We start from the raw sequence: 17968 nt of genomic DNA on the forward strand, positions 1-17968 counted from the left end.
CAGCCAGAGGCGCTCTCATCCAGCTCCCCGGAGCAGCTGTGACCAGGGAGCTTCCTGGCTGCAGGACCACAGCTCACAAAAAGGGTCTGAAGGAAATGGACTTTTAGAAATAAATAAATGATCATCCTGGTTAAATGCTCTCTGTCATACCTGCTGATACCAGCAACACATCTATTGCTTGGACAACGGTGGGTGTTTAACTAGCGCAGCTGACTTTTAGTCCCAATTTTGCCTCGTGTTTAATGGGAAAAGATGGTTGCCTGTCAGCTGAAGACTCTTCACTGGTCAAGACATCTCTGCCCTCTGGTCATTATCAGAGAGAAAGACATACAGGAGCGGGACTTGTGAACATCCATTGCATACCCTTGAGCCTCACAGTACCACCCTGAATTACAGAAGTGATGTTTTCTTGAGAGGCAGTTTATCCATCACCTTAGTTCAAAACCAGTGAGCAATTTCCAGAAGTTTCTCCTCTAATTTCTAAATAATCTTCCTCGTAAATCAAAGACTAGTGCAAAACTCACATATGCAAGCTTTACTTGAGATTACAATATATGACATAACTCTGACATCCCAGCTACTGGGAGTGCATTTTAATGGGCAAGAGGACATCATCTTCAAATGAATAAACATCACTGAACTGTAGAATAGAAACACACACCCATCTGTATGACCAAAACCTCCCAGATTTTATTTTTATATTTCCTTACACACAGATCTGATTGAGCTCTTCTACTTCCAAGTATTTTAGTAGGAGTTTCTAAGCAAACATTTGTAGTTTATAGTAGCTAAACATAACACTGAGAATTTAAAGCAGTTCACTGTTTGCCACAGTCCAAGAGGTAAAGAACAGAGAAAAGAAAGATGAATTAAACTTTGTTTCAGAATTAGCATACATACATATTTTGATCGGTAAGATATAAAGGACTGTTTTCCTTTTATCGTAATAGGAACTCATTATACATTAGAAGAAAAATTATTCCAGCTACACAGAGCAGCCTGCAGGAGGATTTACAAGACCGATAATGAGCTGCTGTGTGACTGAAGCTTGACTCCGACACCGTGACTTAGATGCTTCTAGTGCATCACGCATAACACTGTGCGCCAAGCACAGGCCAAATTAGTGGATCTTGGCTGCATGTATGCAACATAACTTATGTATTTTTTTGTGTCTGGAGATAAGAAGAAAGCTTTGTGTTTCAGAATACAAGGGAAAGATGACCTTGGTAACACTTAAAGCTACCAAAAACTACCGATTCATTGAAACCAGTCACCAGGAGGAAAAGCACTTTAAAGCATCTCTCAGAGCAAATATCCTGTAACAGCTCAGGAATAGAAACAATCTGAAAACCTGTAAATGTCAAAACAAAAAGCTGTTACATTTTAAGCACCAATGCAGAATACCCAGCAAGCAGTAATCTTCAAGCACAAGCCTAGACCACATTGCACTGGAGAGACCAGAGACAGATGATAGCAAAGCAGCTGATTGATGTCAGAGGAGGTGTGAAGGATGGAAAGACTGCATTTCTGTTTCCTGCGCTGTTTTAGAAACCCACAGCCGCTGTCACACAGCCACTGTGCAGAATGCTGTAGTTACACCTTGTTCATCATACCTCAATTTGTGTATGCCCACCGTTCAGTCTTTAAATCTGCCCCTACCACTGTAACAATCTTAGTAGCTCCTCTGCTGACATGCCTGAACTGCCCATCTTTGAGACCATACTCTTGTTTAATGTCCAGCGCTCATAACTGTGTCAGCACCCGCTTTCACACCTGGTTTCAAACAGACTAAAATAAAATGGCTGCTATTGGGTCAGGAAATATCTAACAAATGTGTCTATAAATTGCAGTGCGTATTTAACATGAAACGAAGCAAAGGAGCATGAAGAACAGTTTCCAAACAAAGCAACTTTACTAGCTTACTTGCACGGTAAAATGCGAACAACATCGTTCTGCTTGTAACTCTCAATGCAGACAGCACAATGATCAAAGTCTGGGTCTGTTTCCTAAAACGAATAGAATGAAAATTCAAGTCAAGAGTTTAGGCTATGACAAAAGTAAGAGTAGTTGCAATTAGTACGTGAAGTGTGTTGTGCCAGAGTGGCTATTATTAAGAAGATATAAAAGCAATGACTACATGGTTAATTTCAAAATGACTTGAAAAAAGAAATGTAATCTCACACATACAAAACTATCCCCGCACTTGGAGTTGGTAATCGACCATTTGAATCACAAGCTAAGGCCTAAGATATTTATAATATTCGATTAAATCACCAAAATATGGTAGGGATTTTCCTACAGTAATTACTTCAGCTTTGAGGTAATTTTTTTTTTTCCTGGGGGGCAGTATGAGCATTCTGGGATTCCCTTTTATAGCCACAACTAGGGATTTTTACTTATTTCAGAGCAGTCGCATGTTTTTGTGCACTACTTACTGGCAGAATTATCACCTTTTTATGCAGACATGAAGATGATGACCAGTGGCTGGCTCCTCTCCTTTCTCTGTTTTCCAAAAGCTATGATTATCTTACTCATTTTGTAAACCAAATGAGAATTTAAAGCTTCCACTGAAAAAGGACTGGCTTCATTTGGACATAGCTATGGCACCAGCAATATATACATATTTAAATGTTTGGGCCCGAGACACAAAACAGACCATGCCTTCTCTTCCGTCAAGTTCATTCTTTCCGAAACTAGCAAGCTACTCGCCGAACAGCGAGCCTGGAGCCGCTGCAAGGCAGCCAGCCACTGCCTGGTCAGAGCCAGCCACGCTGCATGCAGAGAACCCCGATGGGCTGCTCTGAAAAAGGTTTTGTCATATGCTCTGCTCACCTGCACATGCATCTCGCTCTGTACTGCAACCTACACCTGGTTTTGAAGATAGCATCTTTTCTTTCAATACGGAAAATTACTTACTTGTGTTCCCATACCCACAGGAAAGATTCAGTGCAGGAGGCTGCCTTGAAACAAAAGTCCTCCCCACCCACAGGTTACTTCATATTCATGTTTCATATAAGAGATTGTGCTTTATTACCTGCCTTCTAAATGCGTTTTACACAACTTACATACAAAGTGATTCTAAGCTTACAGCATTTCACATAAACAGTGCTAGCCCCATGTACTCCTACCACCAAAAACACTCAGCCAGCTAGCACACAAAACCACTCTCAGACACAGTTGCCAGATGTAGCGCAAGAAGTACTTAAGCAAGAAAAACTCTTGAAATGTGCAGATCTACAGCATACATCAATACTGAAAGTTACATGAAAATATTGTGCTGTAAGACGAAGCAAGTCTCCAACAAGGAAGGCAAGATCATAAATCAGAAGCAAAAGGAAAAGCTGAGAAGTAAACCATTTCCCCTGATAAAAATTAAACACGATGCTCAAGTTTATCATGTTGAAGTATTATACCTTATCACCCTTCTTTACTGTCCTGGTTGTCAATTTACCGATGGCTTTCTTGGCAGCATCTCCAAGACGACGCTAATGAAGTGACAAAGAAGAAAACAGGAATTAACCCTGATAATCAAGCTTCATTACCGTCATTTATGACAACTTACGTGTACCAGATAGTAACATTGCAATACACTGTGGCCGTGGACAAACACATAAGAAAAAGTGTACACAGCAAAGCCTGCAGTTGGAGGTTTGTCAAGAAGAAAAAAATCCAACAGGAAAGCACTTGACATGTGTGGGCATAAACCTCACAGGCTAGAAAGTCCACAAGAGTTACCTAACACGTGTGTGACAAAGCTAATGACACCAGGCCACAGGATACGAGTCGAAGCAACATGCCTTCCTGGTGATTTCCGGTATCCTCGGCTCATATTGATTTTTGTTCAGTGTGCTAGAATACACTCCGTTCTCCTAAGCTCTTTTTTTTTCCCCTCCCTGAGCAGGCTGATCTTATTCTGAGACACAACAGATCCTCAGCGTAACCTAGTTTCTCTCCTGCTATTACCTGAAGCAACCGCTACCACGGAAAGCAAAAATTTATGGGTCACAAAATCTGATAGAGACTTAAATAAAACCAAACGAACGCTGGTTTAAATATTAACCTCAATCTGACTGCAACGGCCGAGCTATTTTTGCTGTTTATGTTGTTTTTATGACCACCACCGTTGGATGGAGGAGTCATTCCTGCGCTTCCAGCGCTGGTTCCTGCTGCAGTGCCCAGTTCCCAGCCAACTGGGGATGGCTGCTGGCCAGCTGGTTCACGGCATCCCAGAGCCAGGGCAGTAAGCAGCACCGGGCTCGCGTTTTCTTGTTTCAGGAACTTGAGACGTCAGATTGGGTTTACATTTACTGGAAGAAAGGAAGTTCACGTTTTTCATCCTTCACCTACCTCGTACTAAGTACTCCACTTTTGAGAGCCAGATTCTGAGAACGCAAAAAGAAAACACCAAACGCTCCCATCCAGCTTGGGAACAAATGGGCATTGTGTGTCTACCTCCTATACACTTGAAAAATCAAGTTCTTCGTAAGTTTCCCCCCATCCTGTATACATATTTTTTCTGCATACCAGCCGAAGCTAAGAAGGCTGCTTTTACTTGACACAGACCTCAGGAGGCCACTACAACTGTATTTATTGCGTCAGGATCACTGTACCAACATTACTCTGGGATTATATAAGCACACAATTTTGTGGGTTTCACAGAAGAACAGCTCTTTCATTTTACATTTTTTAGGACATGGATTTGAAATACATACTACAGTGCTTGAAGCCCAATATACTATCAGGAACAAAGGTGGGAAATTTCATGCTTCCTGAAGTCAGATATCTCATCCTAGCTTCAACATGTGAGAAACTAGTTAATTTAGATAAATCTAAATTACATATCCTAGAACAAGCACGTTGGCCGAGTACTTAACGCCCAGAATACACTGGAACACCGCTGGACAGGATTATCACTGCACAGCCAAGCGTGATTGCTTAAGAGAGGAGCAATGCTGAAAAGGCAAAGTGAGGCATTTAACTTAAATGCCACCTACCACCTACATAATAGCAGGTAGGATATGTAGTATATGTAGTTACACTGCATACATTTCTATTTGTGCTATACGAAGCCTTTCGGAAAGAACATAAAATCACATCTTCATGTCAAAAGCATTAATGTCAGAAAAACTCTTCCAAAATGTGTGTGGATTCTCTTATATAAAGAAATTTGCTAAACAGTAACTTCCATTTCTATTTAAGAGATTTCTCTCTTCCACTTTCTAATTTTAACAAACAATTTTATATGCTAGCTTTGGAAACAGTCAGTATTTGCTATTTTGTTAAGTTAGGGCACAGGCATACAGCATATACTTGCTTTTAAAACCCACAGCCACCTTGATGGAAATGGCTACCAGTACATGCAAAGGAGTTTCATACTTCTGGCGGAAATGTGCAAGAGTAATCATGTGAAATACCGGTATCTACTCGCACTATCTATAAAACACAGCATGTTTTTGATGTACTTTAAAAAAGTGTGCCTCTACACATAAGCTATGATCTTGTTTTTCAGTTAAAACAGGTTATTTCATCGCTAACAGTACAGCCTTCTCTCACAGAGCTCTCAAAGCTCTTCAAAAATAAGCTGTAGCTGTCGCCACCTTCTTATTAAAGTTTAATACGCTCAGCTTTTTAAACCACATAAAATTTTCATCAAGTTTCTCCTGACCTTTGTAAAAATCTAAAGAAAGAAAAAAGGTCATAAAAGCCCTCTCCCCACGGAGCAGCTGTTTTGAAACACGGACATTTGGAAGAGGCCTAGAACCATGTAGGGGATGCAGCGGGCACAATTTAGTATTCCACAGACATTCATTCAGTAACAGTTATATTTAAACTTTTACCATCCCAGGGGACCACGCTAAGTACCAGCTACAGCGTGGTCATTTAAGAATGACATCCTTAGGAAAATCTACAGAATGCCCATGGGACCTGCAGCATCAGACACTATTTCTAGAAACTGAAAAGGAAATCCTTTTTGTCACAACTATGGCTTTGTAGGTTTGCATTTGTTTTAGATTTGACAAAGTGCCTTAAAGACCTAAAGTGCTGCCCCAGTGAGCCCTTTCGTGTCCCCTAATACGGGGCAGCGACTAGAGGTCAGCAGCTTTATAAGATATTTGATAGAGATACACAAAGACAAAGAGCACAGTGGTTTTCCTGAGGTTTACTGATCCTTCTCAATAAAAGCCAAGACATGCTATGAGACCGTGGGTCATTAAGTCCACACTAGTAAAACATTTACTTCTAAAGTTTAATCCATGTTTAAGTTGATGACTTCATTTATTCAAGATATCTGAGTATGGGCACACTTAATTCAGATGTAAGTTCTTATGTTAGAGGTAAAAAAGGATGTAAGAAAGGCAAACGAAGCAATATTTTGTCCAGTATATATGACCAGGAGAATTAGACAGTACACATCAAGTATCATCTTGAATAAAGTTAAAATTAGTGCAGGTCACTAAGTGCCTCTATACCTTAGTTTTCTTACTCTAACAGTCATGAATTTATAGATGTTGTATAAAGGCATTCCCAAACTGAACTGCCTTACCTATTACTAAAGCTATCCTTAATAACATGGATAAAATTAACAATATTAGTTCTGTGTTCTACCACACCATACAAGCTCATTCACTATTTAACTTCCCTCTCCACCCCCAAATGTCCTCTTCAGAAGAAGAAATATGCTGTACAGTACGTATTAGTCAGCCAGCATAGGTTCTCTTCCTCTTTGACTTACACTCAAAACCAAATATTTTGCTTCAGTTCTTTTCTTTCCTGTCATATAATAATAGCTTGTATTGGTGCTGCTCAGGACAGTAACAATCTGCTATATGAAATCCCTGCCAAGAAACATGCTCTGCGCCTCTGAACAAAGTGGTTTTGAACACTAGTTTGATGGACATTCCTAAGAAATTACTAATTCTCTATAGACTACTGTGTACAGAAATATCACCTCCAGAATTTAAGAGGGGGAGAAAAAAAGAACGCCCTTACCTGATTCCTATCACGTGCACTTGTGTACCTGATCTTCTGGATGAAGTAAAATATTAACCATGCTGAAGAAATGATCATCAAAACAATGAAAGATATTGACACAAAGACTAAAGAGCCCCGACTGAAGTTTTTTGGAGGAACACGGGATCCCACTGCTATTGCCATCAGGACAGAGATGTTCTTTTCCAAATAATTCAGGATCTCCTTAACCTTTGATTCTGTAATCATGACAGCAACAATGTCTCCAGTTCCTATAAAAGGAGAAAAATACTTAATTTTACATTTATACTTAATTTACATTTAAAATTAACATTGCATGTTACTCACAAGATTTCCCATATGCAAAACTATTTGACAACTTAAAGAATTTAATCTATGCTACCTATGGCATAAGAAATATGCTACTGGGCACTCAACTCAAGGCTTACCCTTCAAACCCAGGTATTTCAAACTAGGGCATTAACATGCAAAGTGTTTGCAGCTCCACACATCGTAACGGGTCTCCGCCAGTTAGATTAAACAGTACTTCCCACGTTGTAACTACTGCGTGCAGTCTGAACTCATTTCAGAGAGCGCATTTGTTCCAGATTGGAAGCTGTGATTACCTGAATAGGCAACTCACAGAAAAAAAAACACATTTACAAAATGAGTGGTCTTGGTACATACAGAGCTGAGTACAAGCTGCCCTGGAGAGTTAGGCAAGTTCCCCGATGTGGTTATGAAGATTGCACATGCCAGAAAGATTGTCAAGGACCTGCAAATCACAATTCCACCATGGATGCAACAAAGCCAAACTTCTACCCGCACCACTTCTGACAGAAGTGAAAGCAAAGCAAATAAACCTGGCCAGAAAGTGGAGCAGAAATGAAAAAACTGACCATAAGTTTAAGTAATGATTTTATCATCCACACAAAGATGTGCTCAGTAAGGTAGCGATCAGCTTTATCAACGCCATTTTGAATGCCTACCCCATCTAGTTTTTGTAGCGTCTTGTCCCTAGTCTACCTCACATCCCAAAAGGAAAATCCTTGGCACAAGGACCACAAGAATCAAACTAAAAGAGCAGATAAAAAAGAATGAAATCTGCAGAGCAAAGAGAGCACTTATGCTTTAAATGCAGAATTTCCCTGTCCCCCCAAAAAGGGGATCTTTAACTCTGAGGAATTCTGATCTAAGTTCAAAGATGGCAAAATTTATATTAAAATCAAAGCAACAACGAAAAAATAAGAAAAACTTTTGAGTCCCACTGTTATTCTTCCAAATCTATACCGAAACCCTTTTTTCAAGACCTATTTTCAAAATGTGTGCAAAGCCTGCTCATCTGTTCTCTCCATCTGTTTGCTCCAGTTCCCATTCCCTAGGAGAGGAACTGTACAATGCAAGAGACTGCAGCACCCAGATTCTGGCTTTAGAGTAGATTGGAGTTGCAGAGAAATTTGTGCGACAGTGAACAGAGAACATGAAATCCTCTTTTAATGCAAAGATTTTTTTTCTTTTAAGTCCTTTAATCGGAATTGTCTTCTTAAGAAGTTACTGTACCCAGAAAATTAAAGAGAAGAGCCAAAAGATCATCATCTTTGAAACTGAGGGTACGATAAGACAGGTGACAGTCTCTAACAGCTAATTTTCCAAAGTGGGGACTTTAGAGTGCTGTAAGTCATTTAAATGTTACTTCATTACTCTCTTCCATTCACAAAGCTCAAAAGCTTTGAAGTGGCAACCCTGCACCAACAGGATCTATACAAACAACTTAATGACCAGCACACCAAAATTCACACAAAGCCCGCTGCAGACCAGCTCTCCACAGCTTCTTCTGTTCAAGATGGTTCGTCTGCGTGAACCTGAACACGGTACAAGATTATTAATGAACTGCCAACCTCAAAACAGAATAAAATCCCGCTGCCTGCTTTGTTTGAGAAGAAATCTGCTTGTATTCTTGCTTGCCCGGCTGGAAAGTGTCCTTGCCCAGGCCTGCAGCACTTAGGACAGGACAAAAGGCACCTTTCCTGCAACTTACAGATCCCGTACGCAGATGCAGCACGTGCTCCTGCAACCCTCAAAGCCAGCCCACAGCCCAGATGATGCAAGATCAACCGAGAACAGAGAACTTAATCCTGATTGATATTCTCCCCAGGCTTCACTCCTGTTCCTCACATCTGGTTCTGATAGCGAAGGAAGGGCAGAGGGACTGTTTTCCCCAGAGCACGTGTTCTGCTGTACTTCCCCAGTAGGTATTTATTTGGACCACTGAGTTATGTCAGTATCAAAGCATCTGTCAGAAGCACTCGATGCAGCATTCTGACATGATTTATAAAGCTATCTGTGAAGCAAAGCTGACTCAGATCTAATGCTAGTCCTGTTCCGTCTGAATTAAAAGCTGAAGCCTCCACCTATTCCCTGCTGCCCAGGGAATGTGACGAGGCTGACAATCTGCCACACGTTTTATATAAGGCCCAGCACAAAGGGAACCTCTGGCATCTCTGCGAAGTGATTTGCATTCCAAATGACTCAACTGGGAACAGCCAAAGTGCTACTGCCGCTTCTGACCCTGCGAGAGCCAAGGAGAACTGCGGGAAAGAAAAATAAATCGTGCCTGTTTAACATACTGAAGCTCAGTGGAAACTGGGACTTGGTTCATCCGTATTTCTGTCAGGGGCATCACCCTAAATAATTATAGCAAAAGCTCCCTGCTTGAGAAGAATTGGGGGCAGGAGGAGACACTGACTCGTTTATTTTAAGCACCTTGAAATCCTGCATTTCTGAAACCTAAGCAGAAAAAAATCCCCAGGTGAATACAGAAAGACTAACCGTGTTTGTAAAAGTTAGAATATGGTCTTTATATATAATTTTATGAAAAGCAATGCTCTCCTGAGCCAAGAACAGTGTTCAAAGAAAAGAAGCTGGAATGCTACCTAAAGCCAACGAAGTGAGCACTCAACCAGAGACAATAAGCTAGGACAGACCGTAGACCTAAGATAAATATTGAATATTGACACCTGGAAATATTATAAATCATTTAATTGTTATCATCCAAGCCCAGATAGCTGTTTTTAGCTTGCAATTTTACTGCGTGCATGCTTATTAGGATAGTTACACAACTTTGTATGAAAAGGAAGATGCAATTCATCATCAAAACTGTGCAATATTACATTGGGACAGGAGAAGAGAAGAATTAAACATCTGGGAAGACACTAACACCAAGATGGGAACAGCAGCAACAACCATAAGTTTCCTGCAGTGCTCCTGAAGAAATTGCTTTGGCTCCCTCACTAACCATACCTCCTGGCAATTCCAAAAGAGCAACTTTGGAAAGTCAATAGAAAGTCATCTCAAAGAAAGATTACTGGTCTCATCACTAGCAAATAGTTGTTCCCCCCCAGTTTTTGTGTTGATTCTTGACTACCAAACACTTCTCCGAAGCTCTAAATAAAGTCAGCTGTGGCCAGGATACCGAGCTAAAGACAGGCATGGTTCAAAGAGCAGACTTCAGACACCTTCCATCCATCTACTGTCCCTTGGAGGACACAAGCAATGGCAGCTTGACAAAATGCAACTACTAAGCAGCTGTTTTTTTTTTTTTTCCTGGGCTTACGAACAGCCCAAGCAGCTGTCCGGTCAATGCTGGGGAAGAAGGGAGGGTGACAACTCCTCCTGGGCAGCTGAGCTGCTGCCAGTGCCGCAGTGCTGCAACCAGCTCCTCGCAGATGGGAGGGCCAAGCCTGAAATCCCTCCTCCAGCATGGGAGGTACAGGACCACCTGTAAGAGGCACTGGACTGCTTTGATTTGGTATAACAAGGTCTGCAGAGAACTGGGAATTAAGTCAGGTGCTGGTAACAAAGGTGAGCGCTTTGCTAATGGCTGATATTTTCAGCTGAAGTCCTTGCAGTTTCCTTAGCCTTTGATTGCACTTGCTGATGCTTGTTGTAGACACAGCATGAAGCAGATAAACTGCACTCATCTCAGACTCACAAGAAGTATATTGTTCTCTTTCAAACAGCAGACAATATTTAACAACCAACACTTTTCATTACTTTACTTTGAAAAAAATAAACTTAAAACAGCTTTATTGGAATCATTTTCCTGGTGGAAATTTCAGGGTGCTTCCTTTAAAGAAAGCACTCAAAATCTCCACCTCCCTAATAACGGTAAGGAATAGTGCAGGCAGCTGCTTACGGGCTGGATTCAGAGCATGATTCAGACACCAAAAACCAAATCGCAATGATGTAAGCATCGTAATAATAATCTGATTGGAAATAAAACTGCCCATCTTCACAAACCATTACAATTCCATAATTAAGCATTTCTAAACATGTATGAGACAAACATACAGGTGCCCAGGAAAGGGATCGATTCCATTACCACGCCAGATTTCTTAGAATAACATTAAGTAACAGTAAGACCACCACAAACAGCAGCTACCAGTTAGGTCTGATGGAAAATGTTTTTGCCCAAGTAATTTCGGAACTCTAATAACCCTTTTAAGTCATATTCACCAATAGCTTACAAAATAATGACATACTTGCGCTATAATAAAGACCGATTGTACTGCTGAAGCCTACTGACACACATGGAAAACACTATCACCACAGTCTAGTTTTCAGCTGTTGAGTAGTGAACACGTTAATAAACAGCTCCAAGACTCTCCTGTGAAACGACCTTGCAGAGACAGGCACAAATTCAGAAACTTATAAAACAAAGGAAGAATATAACTGCCTTTTCCCCCAGGAGAAAGCCTCTTAAAAGCAGTTTACAGGTTTGAAGGAGGCTTGTTCCTTTCTATCATCAACAGAATAGGTTGGGAGAGGGAACTGTCAGAGAAGGTTGCTTCAGAAGCCCTACTTACATAGGCAAGGAGGATGATAACTGCGGAGATTAATGCAATTCTGACAACTTATTGGCCAACGGTGACAGAACCTGGGAGCCCGCAAAACATCAGTGAAGAAAACAGGAAAACACAAAGGAGGTGCTGTTGTTATTTATGAAGTTCTGGGAGCGATCGGGGGTTCTGTGAAAACACCAGAAGACATCTGCGCTGGAGGGAGCAGAGGGGCAGAGTGGAAGCTGCATTATTATTTCCAAAATGCACATGGAAAGAGTGGTCATCTAACCATAAAGAACATTTCACACCGCTAGAAAGAAAAGGTATGCGAAATTAAGGAAAAGCAGAAACAAGGAATCCAACTACAAGTCAGAGGAAAAGAAGTTACAGAAAAACAGACAGGAATGACGAACAAAGTTGACACAAGGGGGTACGCTGATATTCAAAAAGACCTCTCTGCTTATTTAAGGATGATACTTCCAAGCTTGGGTGTTTATTCATGTTAGAAAACAATCTTATGATAATGAAACACCTGCACTGCCAGAGAAGGTGAGCTCAGGGAACTTTTTCCGATGTAAATCCCATAGTACTTAGCAACATTGGGGAACACACAAATTCTTCAGATATTTTACAATTTTAGTCTAATACAAGATGGAAGTTCATTACAAAGAATTAAGTCTTCCATTTTAAACCAGGCTTTTGTAAAAGCATACAGGATAAAGAGGAGTCTTGGCAAATCTTCACGGCAATTAAAACAGGTCTGGCTGCACATGTTTTTATTTTGATCTAATCAGAAAGTAAGCAAGAGCACATCCAAGCTGTCAACACAAGTGCAATCTCAAGGGTAAAATATGTTGTTTGAGATGTCCCAAATCAAATACTTCTGAAAACAGGGAAAAAAGCATAGTATTTGCCAATTACTTTGTCTAAGCAAGGCAAGAGCTTAATGCCAAGAATATGCACCAATTTTAAAACGAGGCTGAAGAGGTTTTTTTTTTTTACAACTTTTTTTTTCTTCCTGCTCCCTTCACAACATTGAAGATGTCGAATTTTGTATGTAAGCATTTACCGTAGATGCCTATTTTACGTAGTGTCAGACAGTAGGACAGATGTTACAACCCTACCATGAGAAAGTCGTACATGACAGCAGTATATACTGCTACCTGTAAGTTACAGCCATTACCTAAAAGTTAGGTTTCAACGGGACACCTCAGCTGAACACCACCAGTGGAACAGCCGGCTACCCCAAAACATTGAGTAGCTGCTTCCAGACATTACAGGTCTCTTTGCTACACGGGCCTATGCAGAACAACCTGAAAAACAATCGCTTGAGGCTAAAACTTGAATTCTGACTGTCTGCTCAAGGGGACAAAAAAGTAGATATACAAGTTTAGTGAGGGTCAGGCTTAGATGAGCTGCAAATGAAATACAGTCAAGTTGTGCCTCTCCTTCGGTTGCAGCAAAGTGAGCTTTGGGGGATTTTACTCTGCCAGGGTAAGACAGGACACTGAACTACGTCATCTAAATATGCCTACGTGCACATCACTGTTCTGAAATGCAACGTGCATTGCCATACTGCTACCAGAAACGTGGATGTTCGGAGCTCTGCTCCTTGCAAAACAGCACACGATTAAGGCATGTGATTAGAAAACCAGGAACAGCAGGAGTAGCCTTCCAAAGATGGGTGTGACAGAATTAACTTCAAAACAAAGATTAATGCCTAATCAGATTCTTGTTGTGCTAGCCTGTAACACATTAAATCATTAAATCCATTGGTGATAAATAACAATCATCCTATAAGCAGGAACAAGCTTCCCAAATGCTCCCCCTCCTTTGTTAAACGAGGAACTGTGCTTCAGCACAATGCTGTTGTCATACTTCTACATCAACTTCATAACCTACTACGTCTAAGAGCTCAACACAGGAGAGCTAAACAGCAAGATCAGTCGGGGAAACTGTTGGGCCATGTTTAGAATTCAGCTGACACATTATTTCATAACCCAGTTGCTCTGTTCTGACACTCGGGGAGATGTTTCTTAAGGACAAATCTGCATAAAATCAAAACAAGCAGTCATTGCTAAATCATCCCGTCCCATTCACAAGTCCAAACCACGCTGACACGTGTGAGATGGTGGAGCTCTGCCGCTGCGTTTCCTCCAGCTTAGCAACGAGCTAAGCCTGAACGTGTCCCTGCTGCACCCAGTGCACCCTGCGTCCCCCCGCAAGAAGCAATGCAGCTTTAAGATGTAGACGAAAGGCATTACTTTGACTTTGCTACAGATCATTTCCTCTCCACCAACCTCAGATAGCACCTTTTTGCCTTCTATTTAAAGTCTGATGACACTGAGCGCTATTAAAAGAATTAAGATCCTTCTGCTAAGCTACAAGATGCCCCCAGAAGACACTCTGCAGAAGATACTGCTTACTTGAGAACTGTTTTCCTTCGCATACACTTCAGGAACAACGTCCAGAAACTGCTACCTTAGATCTGGATTTAACACCAAACACTGATTAGCGTCACATTTTTGATTTCTAAAAAATATTGCTGTAACGTAACGCATTACCGTTCATTTTTCAATTTAAGATGTGTTTGGATTTTGGTAACTAAAGCTCTCTACTCTTGCATTTCGTAACATCAGCAGGTGCTGGTAGGTGGCTTCTGTTTTGCTGTTTCTGGATAGCAGTTTCCATTCCCACCAGTGTGTGTGGAACTAAGAAACCCGGGGATTCCCAAGGAGAGCAGTCTGCCATGGTCTGGTATTTTCTTCCATCTACAGACAACTTCAGTACAGACCCATCAATCTGGACAGTGTTTCCAAACAAATCCAGCAAAGCCCCCAAAACACATGGTAACAGAAGCTTACGCAGGGACACTATAAAGTGTTTTTAGAACTTCGTTAGAAGCACATTGCGTAAATCTATGAGTAATTTTGATTCCACGGAATCCATGGATTTGGGGAATTACTCTGCTGCGGGAGCACGGTCTTTAGCTAAGAAAAAAATGTAATTACTTACAGTCACTAACAGTCCCACGGGCCTTTTCAGAGTCACAGAACTAATTATCCTTTCAGCTGGCTAAGGAAAAACGAGCCCAACTCCTGTTATTTCAGCTGTGGATGAGGTACCTAACATGCAGGAACACTGGGAAGAGGAAGTTCTGCAAAGCATTGAGCTTTGTGAAGGGTTTTCCCTGGCTTGCCTCTAGGGGACAATTGTTTCCTTAAGGCTCAGAATCCGTGCTCCAAACACACTTCTCTCCGCGTCCTGCTAAGTGTCAGACAACTCCATCTACTACTACCTGATACACTTTCCAAATGAATATACCTACAAGAAATGCAGCGAGAAACAGATTAACTATAACTCTGTTGACACTCGTTCCCAACATTTTCAGTTAGCAAATATAAGCAAATTCACAACAGAAAATGATCAGAGATACACCAACTATGGTTAGACTATTGAAGATTGTTTTTCTTCTTTTTAAAAGCTTCAACTTCCATGAGTCACCCTTCCTTCCTTTTCACTAATATTCCAGGGTAAGTTAATAGTAAAGAACAAAACTGCAACACACAATAAAATCAATTTTGAGCTGTGGATTAAAGCAGGTCTCAGGAATCCAGGGGAAGTTTTGCAGTGGATTTGGTATAGAGCTGAAATTCTTCAACACGCTCAGGCAAAACGATCTGCAAAGCACCCTGCCATGGTTTTTGTGTATCAGTGTAGCTTACAGTTGCACCAAGAGACAGTTTGTGAGAAAAAGGCCAGCAGCACAGATCTGCAGCACGCAGTAGAGGTGCCACAGCCCAGGAGAGCAGCGACCCAGCTGCCAGCCCTGCAGCACCTTGCACCCAGACCAGGGACGAGCCATCAGATGGCAACAGCTCCCAATGGCTTCCTGCCCCTCCTGTCTCTGACCTAGTGACCTAAAATAATTCTCCTAAAACGCATTCGGTTTTGTCACACTTTGAAATGAGTACGTGTCTTGCCTCCTGGGCCAGCGGTTTGTCGTTGATGTTTTGTTTTAAAGCAAACGCAGGGCAATGAGAAATCTTACACTTGAAAGAAAACAGTTCTTGGAAGCCAGTGGTATCGGGTAGGTCTCCCGCTGCGCTAAAGGAGGGAAAAGTCACCTTCTGTACACAATCACTAAAAAAAACACTAGGAAAAATAATGCATGGCTTCTTCAGAAGTGCAACAAAGATTTATCTTGAGGTCTGCAACTTGTGCCAAAGGCTTGACAAGATTTAGCAACGTCAGATAAATTCTCTGAACAAGGTATTGTGTTAGAAGTTTAAATACTTCAAGAAATTTCTTCAGCACTAATGAACCCTGCTTTTTGGAACCCAGCAACTTTATTTTGATGATTTCTTCTGTATTCTATATTTTTGTTTACATTTTTTCCATAAATTCTCAATACCTCATTTTTATTTTAGAGGCTTCTTTGGTTTATATTCTTTTCTATAAATCCAAATAAAAATCTAGATTTCAGCAGAGTTCAACATAAAATCTAACTATCCTGTACTTAATAAGACCATCTCCACCACATAAAAAAATAGAAAGAACTAAAATGCTGTTTTACCTGCACTTCCTTCCTATTCCCATAATTGATTATAAAGGAGACAGCTACTAAATATTTTCTCCACCACACAGGCTTTTTACATCAGACAATATTTGTTCTGCTTTAACAGAAGTAGAAAGCAAAACCACCCATAAAACTGCCTTCCTGCCAGTGATATCATAGTCTAACATAACCTATGCTGGGAAAAGATGTCCTTCATTTAGGTTGATAGAGGACATCTGCAAGAATACGTAAAATACATTTATTCTACATGTGCACAGAAATACATACAAGGATATGTGGAGAGAAAATGATGTTTCAAATAAGATTAGCAGAAACGTACACAAAAAGTGTTTCACCAATTCCTTTAGGTCAATACCTATTTTAAAATTAACTTGAAGTTGAAGGTACAGAGACTTAGTGGAGTACCACATAAGAAAAAGCAAGTTTTGATACTAGCAATAAAAACTATTCATTTAATATGAACAGAGATGAAAGACTGACTCAAGAGCGACAGCTGTTAGGTGGCCACCAGAAGGAATTTATATTCTGTTAAGCAGTATGTTGAGCACGGACAAATTTCCACAATATTAGAATTTTCAAATGTGTGTTCAAGCATAAAATAACTTGGAAAAAATATTAATTCCATGTGTGAGATCTGCTTACTGAGTTTTTTTTTTTTAAATAGGGAATCACCTCCCTGCAGGTTCAAGATGAGCAACGTGCATAAATCTGTGTAATGTTTTAATTACTTTTAGCACAGACATTGCCAAAACTGGTGACTGGAATTCACGTAAAGGTCAAGGCAGGAAAACGCACGGTTCAGAGTATGCATTATCAGCACTTGCTGTTTTCCTCTCTAATTCACCAGGCAGACAAAATAGTCCTCAGGTTGTACAAGTAACAGTATAAAAACTACGGCGCAGATATAAAGCCTATTTCTACCTGTTTGTACAAGGGAAATACGACGACCAGGTTCACGACTGCCTAAGACTGTTACAAAAGGGCACTGTGAAGAATGCATGTTTTAAAGAACAGAAGAACAGCACTAGTCATTGTATGTAAGTAAGACAAGCTTGTTGGCTGACCTTCATTTTCATTTTATATCAATTTAATTTAACACACTTGACTTCAAGAGCAGCAGAATACACATGGTCAACTCCTCCTGACCTTCAGGAACAGAAAATGCTAAAGAGAAGAGGTGTAGCACGCTAGCATACCTACTTGGCAGATGATGTTGTTGTTCTCCACCTCAAAAGCATACATATATCAGTGATAGGATTGATAAGACAGAAGAAAGAAGATTTGAGAAGGCCGTGACTGTGTTCCAGTACAGGTTCACAAATTGATACTGTGCTTGGAAACACAATCACAGGGTTAATAGAATGGTGGATGCCAAACCTTCACTGTGCTGAAGTTAACACCAAAGGACCAGCCTGCATCTCACGCTTACACACACTAGCAGTTCTTACCTCTAGCAAATAGGAAGCTACTTAAGGGAAGCCCAGCAAAACACAGATTGCTAAACAGACCTCCTACATGATCAGAACAGTCAAAACAAGAACCATGGAGTGGCACTCCTCTTTATTATAGCAGATAAATA

At 40.8% G+C, this 17968-nt stretch overlaps 1 protein-coding gene across 2 annotated transcripts in view; it reads right to left on the bottom strand.

Annotated features, from left to right (window-relative positions):
• Positions 1-17968, bottom strand: part of RNF130 (ring finger protein 130) — a 53106-nt gene that overhangs the window by 23526 nt on the left and 11612 nt on the right. For both annotated transcript variants that reach the window (XM_080555121.1, XM_080555120.1), the window contains exons 3-5: positions 6991-7241; positions 3414-3485; positions 1924-2006 (exon numbers count right to left, since the gene is read on the bottom strand). In XM_080555121.1, coding sequence (XP_080411247.1) covers positions 1924-2006; positions 3414-3485; positions 6991-7241 — 406 coding nt within the window. The remainder of the gene's footprint in view (positions 1-1923; positions 2007-3413; positions 3486-6990; positions 7242-17968) is intronic.

Source organism: Anser brachyrhynchus (assembly GCF_964034855.1).
Source record: "Anser brachyrhynchus genome assembly, chromosome: 14".
Lineage (NCBI taxonomy): Eukaryota > Metazoa > Chordata > Aves > Anseriformes > Anatidae > Anser > Anser brachyrhynchus.